Source organism: Ranitomeya variabilis, chromosome 7, assembly GCF_051348905.1.
Source record: "Ranitomeya variabilis isolate aRanVar5 chromosome 7, aRanVar5.hap1, whole genome shotgun sequence".
Classification (NCBI taxonomy): domain Eukaryota; kingdom Metazoa; phylum Chordata; class Amphibia; order Anura; family Dendrobatidae; genus Ranitomeya; species Ranitomeya variabilis.
This window is the reverse complement of record NC_135238.1, coordinates 24890683-24911201: the sequence shown is the minus strand read 5'-3', so window position 1 is coordinate 24911201 and position 20519 is coordinate 24890683. Positions and strand designations below refer to the sequence as shown.

Genomic DNA, 20519 nt, shown 5'->3' with positions numbered 1-20519 from the left:
TGTAATTAGTGCTGTGCCGGTTTGTGGGCGTGGTTACTAGATCTAAGCACCGTGTTCTGGGCGTGTTCAGTCTCTTGTCAGCCCCGCCCACCGGCTGAGAAAGCCTTAGCCGGCGGGGTGAGGAGTCCGTGTCCCGGCCACAATGATCTGCATCCTCCGGGGGCTGCTGAGCGGAGGGAGAGCCGTGTACCCGGCCAGGCCGCCATGTTTGGGCTACAGCTCCGGTGAGTGACCAGCTGTGCCTGGTGGGGAAACTTCCTGCAAACTTTTCCAAACTTTCTAAAACTTTTCTGCCCCCTCCCCTTTAATGTATAGTGTGTGCATTGTGTGCAATGGTGCAGTGCACAGCACTTCCTCTGATGGCCACTTCTGCCATAGATTATATTCCCTATTCTTGTGATTGTACACATTGGGTTGTGACCATCACAGTTGTATGATGGTTCCATTGACTTCTGTGGGGAGAAGTTGCACGATTTACTGGCACGTGAGATCTTTCTCTGCAGACCATTGTATAGATCTGGGGCCATGCACAGAATATGGGCGAGATCTGCACATATGTATTTATTGCTGCTGTGGAACTACAAGTCCCAGGCTGCTGTGCCTACTCCCACTATAGTGGCTTCTAGAGGCGATGTTATCTGCCATGGACACTCGCCGGTACATGCATGCTCGTCCATCATAGGTATATTACACACACTGCAGGCCATTCATTAGCGGCGCCCCCAGGCTCCTTGTTAATTACTGGTGATTAGTAGCAGCTGATTGGGCAGAGACTCTCAATCCAATTATGAATGAACCACTAATTGCTTGTAGCATGAAGCCTGCTGTGCCCCGGCTGAAAATATTAACCGTTCAGAGCCTGGGAATTATTTATCAAATATATCTATATCTATATATTTTGCAAGATCTCTGCTTGCTGTCAGCAGGGCCGGCGTTAGCGGCGACAGACCAGGCATCTGCCCAGGATCCCCCACCCTGTCAGTGAGTAGAAAGGTTCTTGCTGACCCAGAGAGGCTGCTGACTATTCCTACCCATCAAGTCTTTCCACATCTGCAGTTTTGTTACAGTGCAGCTTTTCCTGTCCTGCAGGATTGGATCAAACAGCTCCATAAATCTCAGCTTCCTGAATTTCTCGTATTTCAGGATCTAAAGTTTTCTACAGTACAAAGATGGGGGGCTACACAGCGACTTTGGCCACTAGTGCAAGTGATTGGGGTCACATTGCAAAGTGCCTCAAAAAATCCAACTGATTACGATATTTGGGGGTCACAGTGTGACCTTCCCCGTCATGGTATGAGGCAGGGGCCAAAATCTCCATGTAGCTCCATACGTTTCCAAGAAAGAGTCACAGCCAACATGGCTCCTATTATGCCTTATGTGTGGGTGGTCTCCCACTTTTCCAGCCCCCTCTAAAAAAAAAGTACAGATTCCTAGTAGTTGTACAGCCAAAACAGTGGGGTCAATCTCGGCCATGTTGACATGGGGCAGGGTCTTCTCCTGTACAAGACCCCTCACATCTGGCACAGTCATGGACACGGCTGGGGTCTGCAGTTTCCTCTGTCCTCTCTTCTCTCTGCACTTTCTCCTTCCCCCATACAGAAGTGAGCGCACACCCTTCTCGCTGATCTTTTTGTGGAGAAGAGAAGGGGCGGTGGGGGGGACTACTACCCCCAGCCGCTCCAAAGCATGGTCTCAAGTTTCGCTCACCGTGCCGGCCTCTGTCGTGCCTCTTCTTCTTTTGAGCCCTATACATATTCTGTACATACAGAGCAGTTAATCCTTTTTTCTGTATCTCCCATGATTGTTAACTCTTTGTGTCTAGCGGCTCCTGAGATCTGTGAAAGGACGCTGATCGCCGTGAAGCCGGACGGGGTGCAGCGGAGAATGGTCGGGGAGGTCATCAGACGATTTGAGCAACGTGGCTTTAAGTTGGTGGGAATAAAAATGCTGCAGGTACCCCTCTCTGAATCCCGACGGGAACGGTGTAACGCTTCTTTATCTATAGTGGCGCTGGAGAACAAAAGGATCAGGCAGTGTAAAAAAAAAAAAAATATATATATATATATATATATATATATATATATATATATATATATATATATATATATATATATATATATATATATATACCTGATCTTTATCACCCCGACATGTTCTGAGAGGCCCCTATATACAGTGTTGTATGGTCGACCGATCTCTGGAGAAGTTGCGTCTTATGCCTAAATTTATTTATTCTTAAAAAAAAAAATATTTCTGGAACAATTTACTTTGCAGTCCTATGTAAAACCACAGCTGACACAGTATATACTGCTATATTAGCCCATGGTGTTTGCAGGGGTCACGTACTGCCCTGCCCTGGGGTGTAACGCTTCCTGTCCAGACAACTCAGATCCTTTAAATTGTGATTCATCAATTGTTCTTTAATTATAGCAGAATGGCGGATATAAAAGGATTTAGGACTGAAGGTCAGAACAATGCAAGAAAAAAAAGTTTGTAAAGAAGTTTCCTGTCTTTGGAAAGTGAAAGCCATGAGTCGTAGTGTACCCTATAAAATATTATTGGGGTGTAAATGTAATATCTGTAATTAATGATGTTTTCCCCTCCTTAGGCTTCCGAGGCCGTCCTGAGCAAACATTACCATGACCTACAGAAGAAGCCCTTCTACCCTGCGCTCATACGGTACATGGCGTCCGGACCTGTGGTAGCAATGGGGAGTATGGTCCAAAATATCTCGCTTTTGTGTTTATTTGATGTTCAATTTTTGCTGCTATTACCATCATTTTAGTAATACATCACTATTTTTATATTTTCCCTGTGGCTTTAATTTGTACATAAAGTACAAGAATATTTCAGAACTATATATATATATATATATATATATATATATATATATATATATATATATATATATATATATATATATATATATATATATATATATATATATAACTTCCTATGACTTTTTTTTCCTCCATTTATATTAAAAATATAAAATTCTTGCAGTTTTTTTTTTTTTAACTAGTATTAGAAAATCGAGATGTACATTAGCAGCAATGATCAGACTAGCTTTTGTACTGATGCTTCTAATGTGCGTGTGCAAAGGTCATTGTGAAGGGAAGGGGGAGCTGTGTCATCTCCTCTTGTGATTGGTGGATCCTGAGTTTATCTGTTGTGTATAGCTGTTGCGTGTCATTATGATCCAGCCTCTGATGATAAGGAGACTGCTGAAAAATTCTTATATATACATTTTTTTAATATATTACTCCAGGTTTGGGAGGGGCACAACGTGGTTAGATCTTCCCGATTGATGGTTGGGGAGACTGACTCTTCTCAGGCCAAGCCTGGTACTGTGCGAGGAGACTTTAGCGTTCATATCAGCAGGTAAATATTTTTTCAATTATATTAAGTCTAAAAATTCTAAAAAAAAAAAAAAAAAAAAAATGTCTTCAGGTAGGCCCGAGAAGAAAACTGCTGTACTTGGCAGAGCTGACGATCCACATGGCCGACCACAGTCGTTGGCTAGGCTTTGCTTCACCAAGGGCAAATATTCTATTTGCTGCCCTAGACCTGTAACTAACTTTGGCTTAGGCCGGGTCACATTATGTTTGATCCTCATGTCGGTGGCTCCATAGTTGCTTACAACTGAGGCTCTGAAAAATGGGGTTTGGGCGAATCCTGACGGGGCCATTCATCGTCACGGTGTGCTGTTGTCGGATGTAATTTTTGGCCGTATCCTCCTATTTGAGGCAGGCACCAAAATGCGGTTGACCACGTCATGGTGCCCACCTCAAATGGACAGATACAGATGACAATTGTGTCCGACAACTGAGCCACCGTAAATGCAAAATCTCCAAGGCCCCCCGTTATCATAGGTCTTTAATATTAATGGTCTTCTCATATGGGCCAAAGGGACCTTTTGAGCCCTTCAAGGCTCCAGGACTCCCCTGCACCCACTATACATGCGCCCCTGTGTGTCGGTGCCCCTTGGCACTCGTGCGGCCCATGTCGCAGCTTCCGAGAGACTAATCTACCTTATTTCTGAAACTATTTTAGGAGTCTGGGGCGAAACGATAAGTTGTAAACTTCTTCTTTTCTACTTGTCTGCAGGAACATCATCCATGCCAGTGACTCGGTGGAGGTGGCGGAGAAGGAGATCGGATTGTGGTTCCATACTGCAGAATTGATCACTTGGGAAACTAATGATCATAGTGACTTGTATCAAGTTTAGTGCTGCTCTGTGGCCCCTCAGACCTGCACAGACCCTCACGCCTTGCTGAGGGGCCCAAAAAACTTCTGGAGGGTGATGACAAGTAAAAGGCGGGCATAGTTCAGCCCGTGGGTGTTGGGTCCACGGGGCACTGACCGCCTTCACCAGCCACTAATGTTACTGTTCAATAAACTGCCTTTATATAAAACGAGCCGTGTGCCAGCGTCCTGTTTACACCGTCCGCTCCAGAGACCTTTCCGGAGGGCGAAGCTTTTTTTCCATTGCTTTCCGTCCCATGGGAATGTTGTGATCTGCGATCTTGTTCCCGTCCTCTGCCTGCGAGGTGCCTGTGTGCTGTTAACTCTTCTGAAACTGAACCTCAGATTCGAGATGCCATAATGTTACCAGAGGGGCTGTACACTAAAGTCCAAAAAATATTATCCCTTTTACAAAACTGCCATTTTTCACATTTATATTAGTCCCCTAGGGAATTTTCTCTATATACTGCATTAGTTCTAATACCATCAGCGCCCCGCAATCATGTCATGGGGGTGGCAGATGGATGAAGGATGTGTCTCCTGTCCTCATCCTCTTCGATTCTTCTATCATACCTTGTTAGAAGTCCGTAACCTGGAGAAAGGCAGAAGACTGACGGCCCCAGCGCCTGTCACTTCCCGTCACCTTTTTGAGATGAAGTTCTGTAATAAATTTTAGGGTACATTTATTAATTAAAATGCACCAAATTTATGAACTGCATGCTCAGATAATTCTGTGATGGTGGATACAGGACACAACACATGAAATGGATTTGGGTTAAGGCGAGTAACAATAAGGTGGCCTAAAGAAAAAATTGAATACAACGTCCACTCTGCCCAAATTTTATCGATGTACTGAATTTTCGGCGACTCTCTCTTTTTTTTTTTTTTTATATATATATATATATATATATATATATATATATATATATATATATATATATATATATATATATATATATATATTATTATTTTTTCGTGTGCAACAGCTTAGTCTCTGGAGGGTCCATACACCTTTTGGCATGGAGCCCACCATGTTATGCCCCTGATACTCCTAGGCTATAGTTACACAATGACGTTGGCCTCCCTGTTATGTAGCGCTGCTGCTCACGAGTCCCAGGCTATATATATACTCTAACTATATGTACAGCACAAGCTGCTTCCTGAGTGACTTCTGCTCCTACTTTGTCAGCATCTTGCTCCAAAAATATAAAAAAAACACCATTTTGGAGTCTTGCGCATCTGCTTCTATGACTTTATCTAGTTTCAGAGTTGTCACCCTGTTTCCTTCATAAACATAGTACTGCAACCGAGACACAAAAGTTGCAAAAACTTAGAAATCAGTTGGATTTTTTCTGTAACTTGCTCGTTGCGGCACCTTGCAGATCGCAACGCGACCCATTCACTATGCGGTTTATTGTCACAAAACACTAGTCTATAGTCAGGCTCTGGTCACATCTGCATTTGGGGCTCACCTGAGTAATTCCAGCCCCCTTTTTTTTTTTGTAAAGCTTTTATGTTGGAATAAAAAAGCGGAAATTGCGGCACTGTTGAACTTGGCTTAATCGGTTTTGGACCTTGCGCCGTAATTTTTTTTTTTTTTTTTTTCAGCAGTGCTGCATTTTGTTATTACAATAGTGGTACTTTTTTTTTTTTCTATTGCAACACTACCACCTATTGTGACGCCTAATCAAAGGTCGGTATCACAAATCTGACATTCTCTGTCTGAGTGTGGACCATGATGTCCAGAACGACCACAGGTCTCCTGACCATGTCGGACGTTTGGACCTGGCCTAAATGCACTCCTACACATAGAGTGCATATACGTATATTGGATTATAATCAGGAAGGAGCATTCCTAGGAACATTAGCAAAACACTCGTTCATTGGGTGAAGTTAATTTTAAGCTTGCCTAAAAAAAAATTGTTCTCTGCAGCACATCGTCTTCTGTAAACACAATATGTGCTGCCGAGGACACTGATATTCTGGGTGCACAACACGATCGTATTTACAATCCTGGAGAGTGCGGTCAGCCTCTGTACACCGTGTCACAGGATTCAGCTGGGGGATGGTGACACAGATCCCACCGCTGTCACCAGTTTGTCAGTGCAGCGCAACTTCGCTGCCTCCAATCGTTAGGACAGTTATGCCGACGAGTGATGGACGAGGCTGTGGCTGCTTCCTTACGAGGCCGGTTATTGGGGAACTCACAGTGAGCGTATGGTATATACACCTCTGATTACAATTCATGTGATATAAGCCGTAATCATCAACATTAACAGAAATAAACACTTGAAAGTCCCAGGCGGTAGATATTGTCATCATGTTTCTTATCATGATTTTACTTGTCTGTAGAAATGAAACATGATATTGGACCGATCTTAAGTTGGAGGGGTTCTGCCGGTCTTATGATGATCTGAGTGAATGCGTTTGGTTCATCCCTTTACTACAATGTTGAAAATATGTATCACATAAATATAGGATTGATGCAAAACCCCACTATTCATCACCGACCACCTGCTCCAAAAGGTCTACGATCCTTGCTTTGATCAGATGACGCTTATGCCTGGGAAGCATATTTCCCCACCTCTAATTAAACAATTCCCAATTTTGCTGTCGTTATAACAAATTATTTCTGTGCTGTAATTACAAGTTCTGCAGGAGGTCCCTACTTCAATGGAGGTTGAAGTGTTAGTTCTTTCTCACTTTTCTAGTTATAATTAGTTTCTCTCTTCACCAGCTATAATTAATACCATATGTTCAATGTGAGGGGGGATATGTCCCCTCTCCGGAGATGGATTTTAATTTTGCTCTATGACAGACAGGCTATTTCGTCCAATAATGATAATAACACTCTGATCATTGTGTGATCAGATTCTTTCCAGTGTAGAGAAGATGGAAATAAAAAGTTTGTACATTTTCTCGATTCTGTCAGTGAGCTGAACTTGGATTGCACTCAGATGTCGCCCGAGTGCAGTTTGATGTTGTTGATGGACCCACTGACTTGCATGGCCGAGTACGATCTGATTTATGGATGTGAATCGTATATGTTGTGATTTTTTTTGTCAGACAGACACCTCTTATCACATGTGAAGCGCCATGGAATAAATGGCGCTATAATAATAATAAATAATAATAATAATTGCATTACACTCATGCACTGCAGCTGCTAAAATGAACCTAGATCCGTCATCTGGGCGTTCTATATTATATATAGGGGTCACTAACACCACAGGGGGCGACCCTGACGTTAAGGTCTGTGCTTATGCTGTGATACCGCCGCATCCTTCCATCTTTAAATAAAAAAAATTAAGAAAGTAAAGTTGAAAAATTAGTGGAGAAATTTCCATTATAAATACATGTGTATATATATATTATTGCACCAGTTTATTATTTATATTTATTATTGCACTATATATATATATATATATATATATATATATATATATATATATATATGGTATATATATATACCCTTTCTCATGTACAGCACCATGGAATTAATGGTGCTATATAGATGAATAATAATTATATATATATTTAAAATGTATATTATTGAGCAATTTATTTTATTATTGCACTATGTATTTGTTTATTTATTATTGCACTAGTTATTTCTTTTTATTATTGCACTATATATATATATATATATATATATATATATATATATATATATATATATATATAATTGCACAATTTATATTATTTATTATTGCACTATGTATATACAGGGGTTGGACAAAATAATGGAAACACCTGGAGACATCAACAAAAGTTAGTTTAATCTGGTGTAGGTCCACCTTTTGCGGCGATTACAGCCTCAATTCTCCGAGGTATGGATTCATACAAGGTGTGAATTGTTCCCAAAGGAATTTTAGCCCATTCTGCAGTTAACACACCCTCCAGTTCTTTGAGCGATGATGGCGGCGGAAATCGACGTCTAAATTGAATCTCTAAAATCGACCATAAATGCTCAATAATGTTGAGGTCTGGGGACTGTGGGGGCCAGATGAGATGCTAACCTTCATTAGAGTGTTCCTCGTGCCATGCTTTAACGATTCTAGCTGTATGAATTGGTGCATTATAACCCTGAAAGATGGCGTTCCCCTCCGGGAACAGTGCTTGAACCATTGGATGCACTTGGTCGCCCAAAATGCCTAAATAATCTCGGCTGTTAATTCTTCCATGAAGGGACATCATTGGCCCAGGGGATCTCCACGACATAGCCCCCCAGATCATCACAGAACCTCCGCCATGTTTTACGGTTGGGAGAAGGCAGTCTGGATGGAATGCTTCTTTCGGCTGTCTCCAAACGTACAGTCGGCCGGAAGTCGGAAATAGGGTAAACTATGATTCGTCTGAGAATATCACATGTTTCCACTGTTCGAGGGACCAATTCTGGAGTTTTCTACACCACTCTAAACGCTTGGAAACATTTGTCATTGAGAGCAGCGGTCTTCTAATTGCAGCTCTTCCGTGGAATCCAGATTTGTGCAGCTCCCGATGAACAGTTTTCGTGGAAACTGGGTTCTGTAGGTGTTCATTGAGCTCAGCAGTGATTTTCGGAGCCGTGGTCTTGCGATCCTCTCTCACAATTCGCTTTAGGCCGGAGTCACACTACAGCGAGATACGGCCGAGTCTCGCAGGTGAAGACCCAGCTCTGGCCCTGGCACTCCGGAGCGGAGCGTGCAGCTCCATGTATTGCTGTGCGGCTGCACGCTACGCTCCGGAGTGCCGGTGCCAGAGCTTGGTTTTAACCAGCGAGACTCGGCCGTATATCGCTGTGTGTGATCCCGGCCTTAGAGTCCGACGGTCTCTCTCAGTCAACTTCAACTTTCGGCCGGACCTGTGCTTTGCTGCGGACGTTTTTCCTTCTCTTTGAAACGCAGTCATTACTTTGGAGACACTACCTCTTGACACGCCAAGCGTTCGGGCACTTTCTGTTACACTAGCGCCTGCCATACGAGCACCAACAATTTGGCCTCTTTGAAAATTCGAGACGTCTGCCATTGGTATCAGGTTCTCATCATTGTTCTTACAATTATGCAAAACAACAGTTAATTTACATACACATCACATAACACAAATAATCAACTACGAAACATTAACTTATGTCTATGTTTGCATGTTTATAACATGTTCGAAGATTATGATGCCAAAACGTTAGGTGTTTCCATTATTTAGTCCAACGTGTGTGTGTGTGTGTGTGTGTGTGTGTGTGTGTGTGTGTGTGTGTGTGTGTGTGTGTGTGTGTGTGTGTGTGTGTGTGTGTGTGTGTGTGTGTATATATAATAGCACAATTTATATTATTTCTTATTGCACTATGTATATATATATATATATATATATATATATATATATATACACATATATATTATCGCTGCACTAGTTTCTCATTTTCTCTCATGCAATACATTGGAGCACACGTCCTATACATCTGAGGCCTATGTTATAGTCGCCTTGAGCTTGGTCTCCTAGGCAACCATACACTCAATTTACGTCTAAGCAGCGAGAAGAGTATGCGCATGCGTAATACAAGCGTCACTAATCTGCGCAGACGCAGAAGGTACTAGACTCGGAAACTACATTTCCCTAGATCCTTAGCGGTCAATACAAAGTCCGTCCAGCTCTTGGTGAAGTGTGAGTACGTGTTCGGGGGGCTCCGGGGAGCACGAGCTGCGCATCTGCTGATCTGATGCCTGGGGCTGATCTGATGCCTGGGGCTGATCTGATGCCTGGGGCTGACTGCACAGGGCGGATGTTGCATTACCAGAGCAGGGGCGCAGATACTTACAGGGGAAATCACGGTTACATAACCCAGGTCTTTATGGCCGGATCAGGACCCTTCGGCTGGAGATCTGCAGTCTCTGCTGTGTCAGTGCAGTGTGATGGCGATCAGTGGCCATTGCCATCTTCCTACATATAGATCGTTATTGATGGACTGCCCCTTTAAGATGTGTCTGTAGGGAGATTTTTCATCACTTTGCAGCAGTGAGGGGGCGTTAGTGAGCACATATTGGCTGGTCGTGGGCTTCACCCCCTCAGCCGTCACCCTGGCCAGGGCCGACTCCTGGAGTTTGTGGCCCACCGGGCCCCTCTTCACATTTTCCTTCTCATCTTCCAAGAACGATAACATTTTCTTTATTTTTCGGTCTGTAGAGTCGTTTCTGGTCTTGCAGGTTACTTAGGGTGCGATCTGTAGGTTTTATTGATATTATTTTGGGTCTTTACGACTTTCTGATCTCTTTCTGTTCCTGTTTCCCCGGCCACGACCTGAGCTTCATAGGTGTACAAGCACGGGGGGCTTTTACTTCATTTCCAACCTCCTAAGGGGTTAATGTGAAAAGCTAGGTAGATTGGGGGAGCTGGAGGCGGTGTGGTATGGAGCAGGCAGAACTTCATAAGGAACGCTGTTATCCCAGACATTGGGGGTCCGGCAGTGTGATGGGTCCAGCACTAATCTCCACAGATTTATCATCCTCAGAAATCAACCCCTCGGAACCAGCAATGTCCGCGCTGCCACCTGCAGACCACCCTCCGGAGGACGTGGCGAGTGATGACTGCCTCCCGTCTTACAGCTACCTGTACAGCCCGACCCTGCTGCAGTGAGGACCGTGTGCTTGTGTATATGTATCTGTGTGTATAATCTGATGGGTGCGGGCACATGTCACACCGTGGTAATCGCATCACTTCCTTGGTGGCTCCGCCGGGTGCTGATGTGGTGAAAGCAGAAAAGATGCAAAAGTGTAAAGATCTCAGCGACTAAGACAAACGGCAAATTGTGATGCCTGACTGGGACATCTCCAAAACAGCAGGTCTTGTGGAGTGTTCCCGGTATACGGTGAACTAGACGTGAGCACTGCTGGAGTAGGTGCACGGGTAGGCTCCCACACCTTATAGTAAATGTAACAAAACCCGGCACTCAACTTAAGTATGGATGCTGTAAGGTTTATTGTGTAGTATTAACAATAAAACATTTCGGTCCTGTGGACCTTCCTCAGTTACTATTTGTGAGATGAGTAGGGAGTGAGTATCTTTTGCCAATAGAGCCCTATTGGTACAACTTAATATCCAGTAAGCTCCTGATTCCAGCTTTAAGGCTGTGTTGTCTCCGGGTGCAGACGCGGTGTCCACCGCTTGTCCCAAACATCTACCGGTATACGGCAGGTCTTGTGGAGTGTTCCCTGTATACAGCAGGTCTTGTGGGGTGTTCCCTGTATACGGCAGGTCCTGTGGGGTGTTCCCGGTATACAGCAGGTCTTGTGGGGTGTTCCCTGTATACGGCAGGTCCTGTGGGGTGTTCCCGGTATACGGCAGGTCTTGTGGGGTGTTCCCGGTATACGGCAGGTCTTGTGGGGTATTCCCGGTATACGGCAGGTCTTGTGGGGTGTTCCCGGTATATGGCAGATCTTGTGGGGTGTTCCCTGTATACAGCAGGTCCTGTGGGGTGTTCCCGGTATACGGCAGGTCTTGTGGGGTGTTCCCGGTATACGGCAGGTCTTGTGGGGTATTCCCGGTATACGGCAGGTCTTGTGGGGTGTTCCCGGTATATGGCAGATCTTGTGGGGTGTTCCCCGTATACGGCAGGTCTTGTGGGGTGTTCCCAGCATACGGCAGGTCTTGTGGGGTGTTCCTGGTATACGGCAGGTCTTGTGGGGTGTTCCCGGTATACAGCAGGTCTTGTGGGGTGTTCCCGGTATACGGCAGGTCCTGTGGGGTGTTCCTGGTATACGGCAGGTCTTGTGGGGTGTTCCCGGTATACGGCAGGTCTTGTGGGGTGTTCCCGGTATACGGCAGGTCTTGTGGGGTGTTCCCGGTATACGGCAGGTCTTGTGGGGTGTTCCCGGTATACGGCAGGTCTTGTGGGGTGTTCCCGGTATACGGCAGGTCTTGTGGGGGTATTTCCGGTAGTGTAGATCTTTTGGGGTGATCCCGGTATCCAGCGTGTGTTCTGTTATACACTGATTAATTGGTTCCAAAAGTAATTCAAGGAACAGGTGGTGAACAGACAATAGTGATGGATGCCCAGGGCTCAATGTGTGGGGATTGAAAGCCACCAACTTGTCTGATCCCACAAAAGAGCAACCGTAGTACAAATTGTTGAAGAAGTTCCTGGCTATTATAGAAAGGTGTCAAGACACGCAGAGCATCACAGCTATGATAGAAAGGTGTCAGGACACAGAGTATCTCAGCTCTGATGGAAAGGTGTCAGGACGCGCAGAGCATTGCAGTTATGATAGAAAGGTGTCAGGACGCGCAGAGCATTGCAGCTATGATAGAAAGGTGTCAGGACGCGCAGAGCATCGCAGCTATGATAGAAAGGTGTCAGGACGCGCAGAGCATCGCAGATATGATAGAAAGGTGTCAGGACACGCAGAGCATCGCAGCTATGATAGAAAGGTGTCAGGACACGCAGAGCATCGCAGCTATGATAGAAAGGTGTCAGGACACGCAGAGCATCGCAGATATTATAGAAAGGTGTCAAGACACGCAGAGCATCACAGCTATGATAGAAAGGTGTCAGGACACAGAGTATCTCAGCTCTGATGGAAAGGTGTCAGGACGCGCAGAGCATTGCAGTTATGATAGAAAGGTGTCAGGACGCGCAGAGCATCGCAGCTATGATAGAAAGGTGTCAGGACGCGCAGAGCATTGCAGCTATGATAGAAAGGTGTCAGGACGCGCAGAGCATCGCAGCTATGATAGAAAGGTGTCAGGACGCGCAGAGCATCGCAGATATGATAGAAAGGTGTCAGGACACGCAGAGCATCGCAGCTATGATAGAAAGGTGTCAGGACACGCAGAGCATCGCAGCTATGATAGAAAGGTGTCAGGACACGCAGAGCATCGCAGCTATGATAGAAAGGTGTCAGGACACGCAGAGCATCGCAGCTATGATAGAAAGGTGTCAGGACACGCAGAGCATCGCAGCTATGATAGAAAGGTGTCAGGACACGCAGAGCATCGCAGATATGATAGAAAGGTGTCAGGACACGCAGAGCATCGCAGCTATGATAGAAAGGTGTCAGGACACGCAGAGCATCGCAGCTATGATAGAAAGGTGTCAGGACACGCAGAGCATCGCAGGTATGATAGAAAGGTGTCAGGACACGCAGAGCATCGCAGCTATGATAGAAAGGTGTCAGGACACGCAGAGCATCGCAGCTATGATTGAAAGGTGTCAGGACACGCAGAGCATCGCAGCTATGATAGAAAGGTGTCAGGACACGCAGAGCATCGCAGCTATGATAGAAAGGTGTCAGGACACGCAGAGCATCGCAGCTATGATAGAAAGGTGTCAGGACACGCAGAGCATCGCAGCTATGATAGAAAGGTGTCAGGACACGCAGAGCATCGCAGCTATGATAGAAAGGTGTCAGGACACGCAGAGCATCGCAGCTATGATTGAAAGGTGTCAGGACACGCAGAGCATCGCAGCTATGATAGAAAGGTGTCAGGACACGCAGAGCATCGCAGCTATGATAGAAAGGTGTCAGGACACGCAGAGCATCGCAGCTATGATAGAAAGGTGTCAGGACACGCAGAGCATCGCAGCTATGATAGAAAGGTGTCAGGACACGCAGAGCATCGCAGCTATGATAGAAAGGTGTCAGGACGCGCAGAGCATCGCAGCTATGATAGAAAAGTGTCAAGACATGCAGAGTATGGCAGCTATGATAGAGGGGTCAGGACGCGCAGAGCATCGCAGCTATGATAGAAAAGTGTCAAGACATGCAGAGTATGGCAGCTATGATGTCTGTGGGGCAGTGTAGGCGCAGGGTGGTAACTGTATCCATGTTCGGATTAGTGAATATTATGGAGGTTTAATTCATCTATTGTATGCCGTCTTTTGCATTGATAACGGGGTGTCTGTGCTGATTACAGGGGCAGGGTGGCCTTCATCACCGGAGGCGGCTCAGGGATTGGATTCCGCATTGCTGAGATATTTATGAGGTATGACATTGTGTCATCTCGTCTGTCCATCCTGCCATACTCTGACCGTCCCTATGTGACATTCCTGACCCTGTCTTCTCCGCAGGCACGGCTGTGACACCATCATTGTCAGCAGGAACCTACAGCGGGTGACTGAGGTAACTCCATATATTTGCCTATGTGTCTACCAAATGTGATCGATGTGCCCTTCTCCCCCCCCCCCCCCCCCCCCAAAAAAAAAAAAAAAAAAAATACCGCCATACTGTACACATTGATGTAAATATATATTCTCATCATCTCACTCCCAGGCGGCAGAGAAGTTACGAGGGGCGACAGGCCGGCACTGCCTGCCATTGACCGCGGATGTGAGACAACCCCAGACTCTGACTGATGCGGTGGAGGAAGCTCTGAGGACCTTCTCCAGAATTGATATCCTGGTGAACAGTAGGCAGCCTCTGTTAGTGGTCGGGGCGGCCATATTGACTTTTGCTCTCCTCTGACTTTTGCGGTCTTTTCTTTGCAGATGCTGCTGGGAATTTCCTCTGCCCTGCGAGCAGCTTGTCCTTTAACGCCTTTAAGAACGTCCTTGACATAGACACGATGGGCACGTTCAACGCCAGCAAGATCCTGTTTGAGCGCTATTTCCGCGTAGGTAGAGGTTATATGAGAGCACAGGCAAAAACATCCGTAATCCACAAACACCATCAATAATTAGCGAACATTAAAACAAAAAAACAGCAGCGTGAAAGACTTAAAAAAAAAAAAAAAAAAAAAGCAATGAGGCAAAAATAAAAAACGAGGAAAAAAGAAGGCACCAAAGCAGTGAGTGTATTTACACATGATCACCACAAGGGGTCGCCGTGATCTCATAGTCATAAGCTTTGTCAGCTCAAATGAGAAGCGGCAGATAACAGGGAACAATCGCATTCGCTTATTATCTATCTCATTAGGACGATATGTAAAATGTTTTTAATTTTTTTTCCAGGATCACGGCGGAGTCATCTTAAACATCACGGCGACGCTGAGTTACAAGGGAAACGTCCTGCAAGTGCATGCGGGCTGTGCCAAGGCGGCTATAGGTCGGTGCCCTATAGGGCGGCAGGATTTGGCTTTTTTTGTTGTTTTTTTTACGAGAGGTTACCGCTCTAGAGCTGCCCCTTACCTGCCGCTCTCCCTACAGATGCCATGACCAAGCACCTGGCAGTGGAGTGGGGTCCAAGTAAAGTGCGGGTGAACGGCATCGCTCCCGGGCCCATCGGTGGCACCGAAGGAATGCGTAGACTGGGTATGTGACTATGTAAATCCATTGCCCACCACCTTCCCAGACTCGCTTTAGGGGGCAATCCTGGTCCCTAAACCTTCACCTTGTGCTTTGTATTCCAGGTGGATCCTTTGCGGAGGCCGTGGGAGTGTGGGATACCATCCCCCTACAGCGGCTCGGGAATAAGACTGAGGTGGCACACGGGGCCCTCTTCTTGGTTAGCCCTCTGGCATCCTACGTGACTGGCACCACCCTGGTGATGGACGGCGGCTCCTGGATGACCTCCCCCAATCACATGGCATCAGTGCTGGGTACCCCTCCTTCTCCTCATCTATAGGTGATGGTATTCTTGGAAATGCAATAAAGGGAAGATACCAGGAGCCCCCCATAGCTAATATTACATCCTTTCACCCCTGATGTAGAGCAGGGATTACCCTTTATTGCCCGTTTATCGGGGGGCACGTTTCCTGATCTTTTTTTTACCTTTCACAGATCTTTGGTCGTCTCAGATGAAGAAAAGCAAATGAAACGGACTGCGGCTGCTGATCGAGCACGCGGGACCTGATCAACACTAATTGCCCCCTGAACATTCCCTTCTCACCCCCTCCACCTACGACCAGAGGGACTCGGGGGTCAGTATTGGTCAGTACTGGTCCGCAGCTGTATGTGCAGACACAGGATGGTGTAGTAAAAGCCCCCATTAGCCACCTCAGGGGGCATTCTCCTACAGTGCCGGGTTTCAGCTTTAGGGGAGGGTTGAGCTATGTATGACTTGTACAGATTATGGAAAATTTACTATTAAAATGATATTGATTGGTGCTTACATGAGTGACTGGTCGGACGGTGGGACACACGCCAGGGGTGCCCCGATCAAGCGCTGGGGTGTTTACTGGTTTTATGCCGGGAAGGTGCACTTTAATAGGGTGGTCACGGTCAGGCATCCCAGATCAGGGGTACGCATACACCCAAATCCTATACTGTTAAGGTTGCAGTGCACGGGGTCAAAGGATGCCAAGGAGAGCAGTCCAGTACCTTTCACTGCCCCCCACGTGCCCCTGATTAGGCATTTTGCAGTGTATCTGCTCAGCCTGGAGTGTCCCTTTAAGTGGTGGACATAGTGCTAAAGATAAGCCCTACCGAAGACGTGCGCTCCATACTGAGAGCCTATCGGGAGGCGAGTGTCAGGAGCGCTTATATTATCGGCTGTTGTAACATGTAAGCTCAGAGTTCACTGCTGCTAAGATAGCGGAGACTGAAGGGGTCACCGCGCTCCTTATCTGCAGCGGGTGCAATACATAGTTGCACCACTAGGTGTCTGACAATTTCCTCCCGCTAGTGGAAACCCTGAAATTCAGGCTCTTGTAGTGTGAGGTCGGCCATACATTGTCATTAGCGGCTGCCAAATGGATGTATTCCTCCCGACCCTTCATACACATGCACGCTCAGTTTCACAGGCTGCGCATCTTTCATCAATAGGGAGCGTTTTACTTATTGAGAACAAAGTATTGAGCATGTTAGAATTCAGCATGTCCGATCTTTTTTTTTTTTCTTTTTTTTTTTTATTTAAGCTAATTTAATACCAGCAGACATCTCTTGCATAGAAGATGGTGGTCCGATCCGGACAAATTTGACAGTTTGGACGATTTTAAGTCTAAAGTCTATGACCGCCTTTAGCTGCCAGTTCCTAATTACGGTAGATAAAAGTTGAACGGACCTGCAGACTTATGTGTTATAATGTGTATGAGGCTGGAGCACTCTACCAAGACCGTAGATGAAGAAGGATGGGACATGTTTGATTTCAATATGTCCAATCCTTTGTTCTCAAGTGATACGCTGCAGCCAGAGGTGTCTGTGCAGGTATGGGAAGGTTGTGGCCACCAATATGTCTACTGATATCAGCCGAATAACCTGCCATCCTCCTTCAGCTCGGAACACGTGTTCTGTACGGAGGAGCGCGGCACAAACCCTCTACCCGCCATTACTGAAGATATAGCGCTTCTAATTATCAGCGGGTGTGTCCGCACTAATGACAAGACATTACCTCTATTTGTACAGCGGATCCCAACACAGACAATGAAGATACCTGATGCCTTAGGCCTCTTTCACACTAGCGTCGTGCACTGCACGTCGCTATGCGTCGTTTGGTTAAAAAAACGCATCCTGGAAAAGTGCTTGCAGGATGCGTTTTTTCACCATTGATTTGCATTAGCGTCGCATTGCGACGCTTTGCCACACGTCGCAACCGTCGTGCGACGGTTGCGCCATGTTGTGGCGGACCGTCGGCTGCAAAAAAAATGTAACGTTTTTTGCAGCCGACGGACCGCCATTTCCGACCGCGCATGAGCGGCCGGAACTCCGCCCCCACCTCCCCGCACCTCACAATGGGGCAGCAGATGCATGTAAAAACAGAATCCGCTGCCCCCGTTGTGCGGCGCATTCACTGCTAGCGTCGGTACGTTAGCCCGACGCACTGCGACGGGCCGAGTACGACGCTAGTGTGAAAGTAGCCTTAGTCATAGGCTGGAAATACAGCTGCAAAATCGGACCGCTGGGGCAACACAGAGATTCTCGGTAGAGCTGCATCTATGGCCAGCACCCATGGAGGCCCACTTGTCCCTGTGAGATCTGCTTGTACAGAGCACCCATGGGGGCCCACTTTTCCCTGTGAGATCTGCTTGTACAGAGCACCCATGGGGGCCTACTTGTCCCTGTGAGATCTGCTTGTACAGAGCGCCCATGGAGGCCCACTTGTCCCTGTGAGATCTCCTTATACAGAGCACCCATGGGGGCCCACTTGTCCCTGTGAGTTCTCCTTGTACAGAGCGCCCATGGGGGCCCACTTGTCCCTGTGAGTTCTCCTTGTACAGAGCGCCAGTGAGGGCCCACTTGTCCCTGTGAGACCTCCTTGTACAGAGCGCCCATGGGGGCCCACTTGTCCCTGTGAGATTTGCTTGTACAGAGCGCCCATGGGGGCCCACTTGTCCCTGTGAGATTTGTTTGTACAGAGCACCCATGGGGGCCCACTTGTCCCTGTGAGGTTTGCTTGTACAGAGCACCCATGGGGGCCCACTTGTCCCTGTGAGATTTGCTTGTACAGAGCACCCATGGGGGCCCACTTGTCCCTGTGAGATCTTGTACAGAGCGCCCATGGAGGCCCACTTGTCCTTGTGAGACCTGCTTGTGCAGAGCGCCCATGGGGGCCCACTTGTCCTTGTGAGATCTGCTTGTACAAAATTGAGTCTGCTCCATACAGCACAGGTGCAGCACCCAAAATTTGGCGTTCATGGTGCTGTCAGCTACCCTTCTGCCCGCCCTCGCATCTGATATGTTTGTACACCCGTCGCTGGGCTTTGTAGAACAGTAATCATACAATTTACAGCAATGTTACAGGATTGTACAAGGGATCGTAGGTTCAAGTCCTCTAAGCATAATAATAAAAAAAGGCAAAAAAAGAATTAAAAAAATATTAAACTATTATATATAGGATCAAATCTCGTTACTTTCCCCTGAACTTTATTAAAATCTAAAAAAAGAGAAAATATTCGGTACCGCAGTGTGCAAAACTGTCCAAACCAATAAAATATATTCCATTTGGTGAATGCCAACACGAGGGGGACTGATGAAAAACACAAAAAATGTGTATATCTACATATATTTATGCTGATTAAGATTATATATATATATAATAATATAATAACTGTGTTTGTAAATGTCAGAATTGCTGTTTTCTACTAAACTTTCCCCTTTAAATCATCCTGTTGAAAAGCATTGCTAGTCTTTGCCCAACCTGAATTGGCTGATAACAGGGAATAAAAGGGCCTTGTGTATAGAAAGGAAGACCTCAGTAAGGGTCCACGTGTCAGACCGTGTAGAGCGACACCTGAAATCCCTACTGCGGAGCCACGTCCTGTTACTCGCTGCCTCCACGAGGCGCCGTATTCTTGCCACAGTGCAATTTAAAGTGACGGGGTCTCTTTAATTTTGCGATTTCCTCCTACATAAGGGTACTGTCACACAGTGGCATTTTTATCGCTACAACGGCACGATTCGTGACGTTGTAGCGATATCGTTACGATCTCGCAGTGTCTGACATGCTACTGCGATCAGGCACCCTGCTGAGAATCGTACGTCGTAGCAGATCGTTTCAAACTTTCTTTCGTCGCTGGATCTCCCGCTGACATCGCTGGATCGTTGTGTGTGACAGCGATCCAGCGATGTGTTTGCTGGTAACCAGGGTAAACATCGGGTAACTAAGCGCAGGGCCGCGCTTAGTAACCCGATGTTTACCGTGGTTACCAGCGTAAACGTAAAAAAACAAACCGTACATACTCACCATCTGATGCCCGTCAGGTCCCTTGCCGTCCGCTTCCTGCTCTGACTGAATCCGGCCGTACAGTGAGAGCAGATCACAGCGGCGACGTCACCGCTGTGATCTGCTCTCACTTTCCGGCCGGCAGACAGTCAGAGAGGAAAGCAGACGGCAAGGGACCTGAAGGGCATCAGATAGTGAGTATGTACGGTTTGTTTTTTTTTACGTTTACGCTGGTAACCAGGGTAAACATCGGGTTACTAAGCGCAGCCCTGCGCTTAGTTACCCGATGTTTACCCTGGTTACCCGGGGACTTCGGCATCGCTCCAGCGCCGTGATTGCAACGTGTGACCGCAGTCTACGACGCTGGAGCGATAATCATACGATCGCTGCGACGTCACGGATTGTGCCGTCGTAGCGATGTAAATGGTACTGTGTGACGGTACCCTAAGTGTGGGGGCTCCCTGCGGTCTGTCCAGATCTAATTATATGTGATCCACTGTTCTCCGTCAGTCGCACCTGAGCTCTATTCACTGCCGTGGAGCATCGAACAATGGCCGTATGTGTACAGGCTCTTACGGGAAGGGACATGTAGGAGTGACATTGTGTTCTGACCTCTTCATTCTGGAGGAGACGCATCTGCAAGTGATGGACCCTGGCCGCCAGCAAGTACGAGATGTGCTGCAGAGAGTCTGCGCGCCAATACGATCCCGATAATGAGCCTCATTTATAAAGTTTAAGATCAAAACCTGTACACTTCAAACATTTTTGACT

At 46.6% G+C, this 20519-nt stretch overlaps 2 protein-coding genes across 4 annotated transcripts; both read left to right on the top strand.

Moving 5' to 3' along the window:
• On the top strand, positions 1-4418 carry NME4 (NME/NM23 nucleoside diphosphate kinase 4). The gene is made up of 5 exons (XM_077274578.1): positions 1-224; positions 1823-1953; positions 2609-2711; positions 3270-3381; positions 4108-4418. The coding sequence occupies exons 1-5, from the start codon at positions 143-145 to the stop codon at positions 4226-4228; spliced, it is 549 nt and encodes a 182-aa protein (XP_077130693.1). The 5' UTR covers positions 1-142; the 3' UTR covers positions 4229-4418.
• Positions 4419-9764: 5346 nt separating this feature from the next.
• DECR2 (2,4-dienoyl-CoA reductase 2) lies at positions 9765-16259 on the top strand. 3 transcript variants are annotated; one of them, XM_077274575.1, is made up of 10 exons: positions 9765-9882; positions 10727-10847; positions 14128-14196; positions 14282-14333; positions 14484-14619; positions 14699-14823; positions 15161-15254; positions 15356-15460; positions 15559-15747; positions 15929-16259. In XM_077274575.1, the coding sequence occupies exons 2-10, from the start codon at positions 10750-10752 to the stop codon at positions 15961-15963; spliced, it is 903 nt and encodes a 300-aa protein (XP_077130690.1). In that variant the 5' UTR covers positions 9765-9882; positions 10727-10749; the 3' UTR covers positions 15964-16259. The 3 variants fall into 3 exon arrangements, with proteins under 3 accessions (XP_077130690.1, XP_077130692.1, XP_077130691.1); XM_077274577.1 differs by having other exon boundaries at positions 15559-15773; XM_077274576.1 differs by having other exon boundaries at positions 9861-9886.
• Positions 16260-20519: the final 4260 nt, after the last annotated feature.

Bases quoted from the DNA above. Each gene is read 5' to 3' on its own strand.
- NME4 (XM_077274578.1), top strand. From the start codon at position 143: ATGATCTGCATCCTCCGGGGGCTGCTGAGCGGAGGGAGAGCCGTGTAC. The intron at 225-1,822 runs GTGAGTGACCAG...CTTTGTGTCTAG, and splicing joins ATGTTTGGGCTACAGCTCCG to CGGCTCCTGAGATCTGTGAA. The intron at 3,382-4,107 runs GTAAATATTTTT...ACTTGTCTGCAG, and splicing joins TTTAGCGTTCATATCAGCAG to GAACATCATCCATGCCAGTG.
- DECR2 (XM_077274575.1), top strand. From the start codon at position 10,750: ATGTCCGCGCTGCCACCTGCAGACCACCCTCCGGAGGACGTGGCGAGT. The intron at 14,334-14,483 runs GTAACTCCATAT...TCTCACTCCCAG, and splicing joins ACCTACAGCGGGTGACTGAG to GCGGCAGAGAAGTTACGAGG. The intron at 14,620-14,698 runs GTAGGCAGCCTC...TTTTCTTTGCAG, and splicing joins AATTGATATCCTGGTGAACA to ATGCTGCTGGGAATTTCCTC.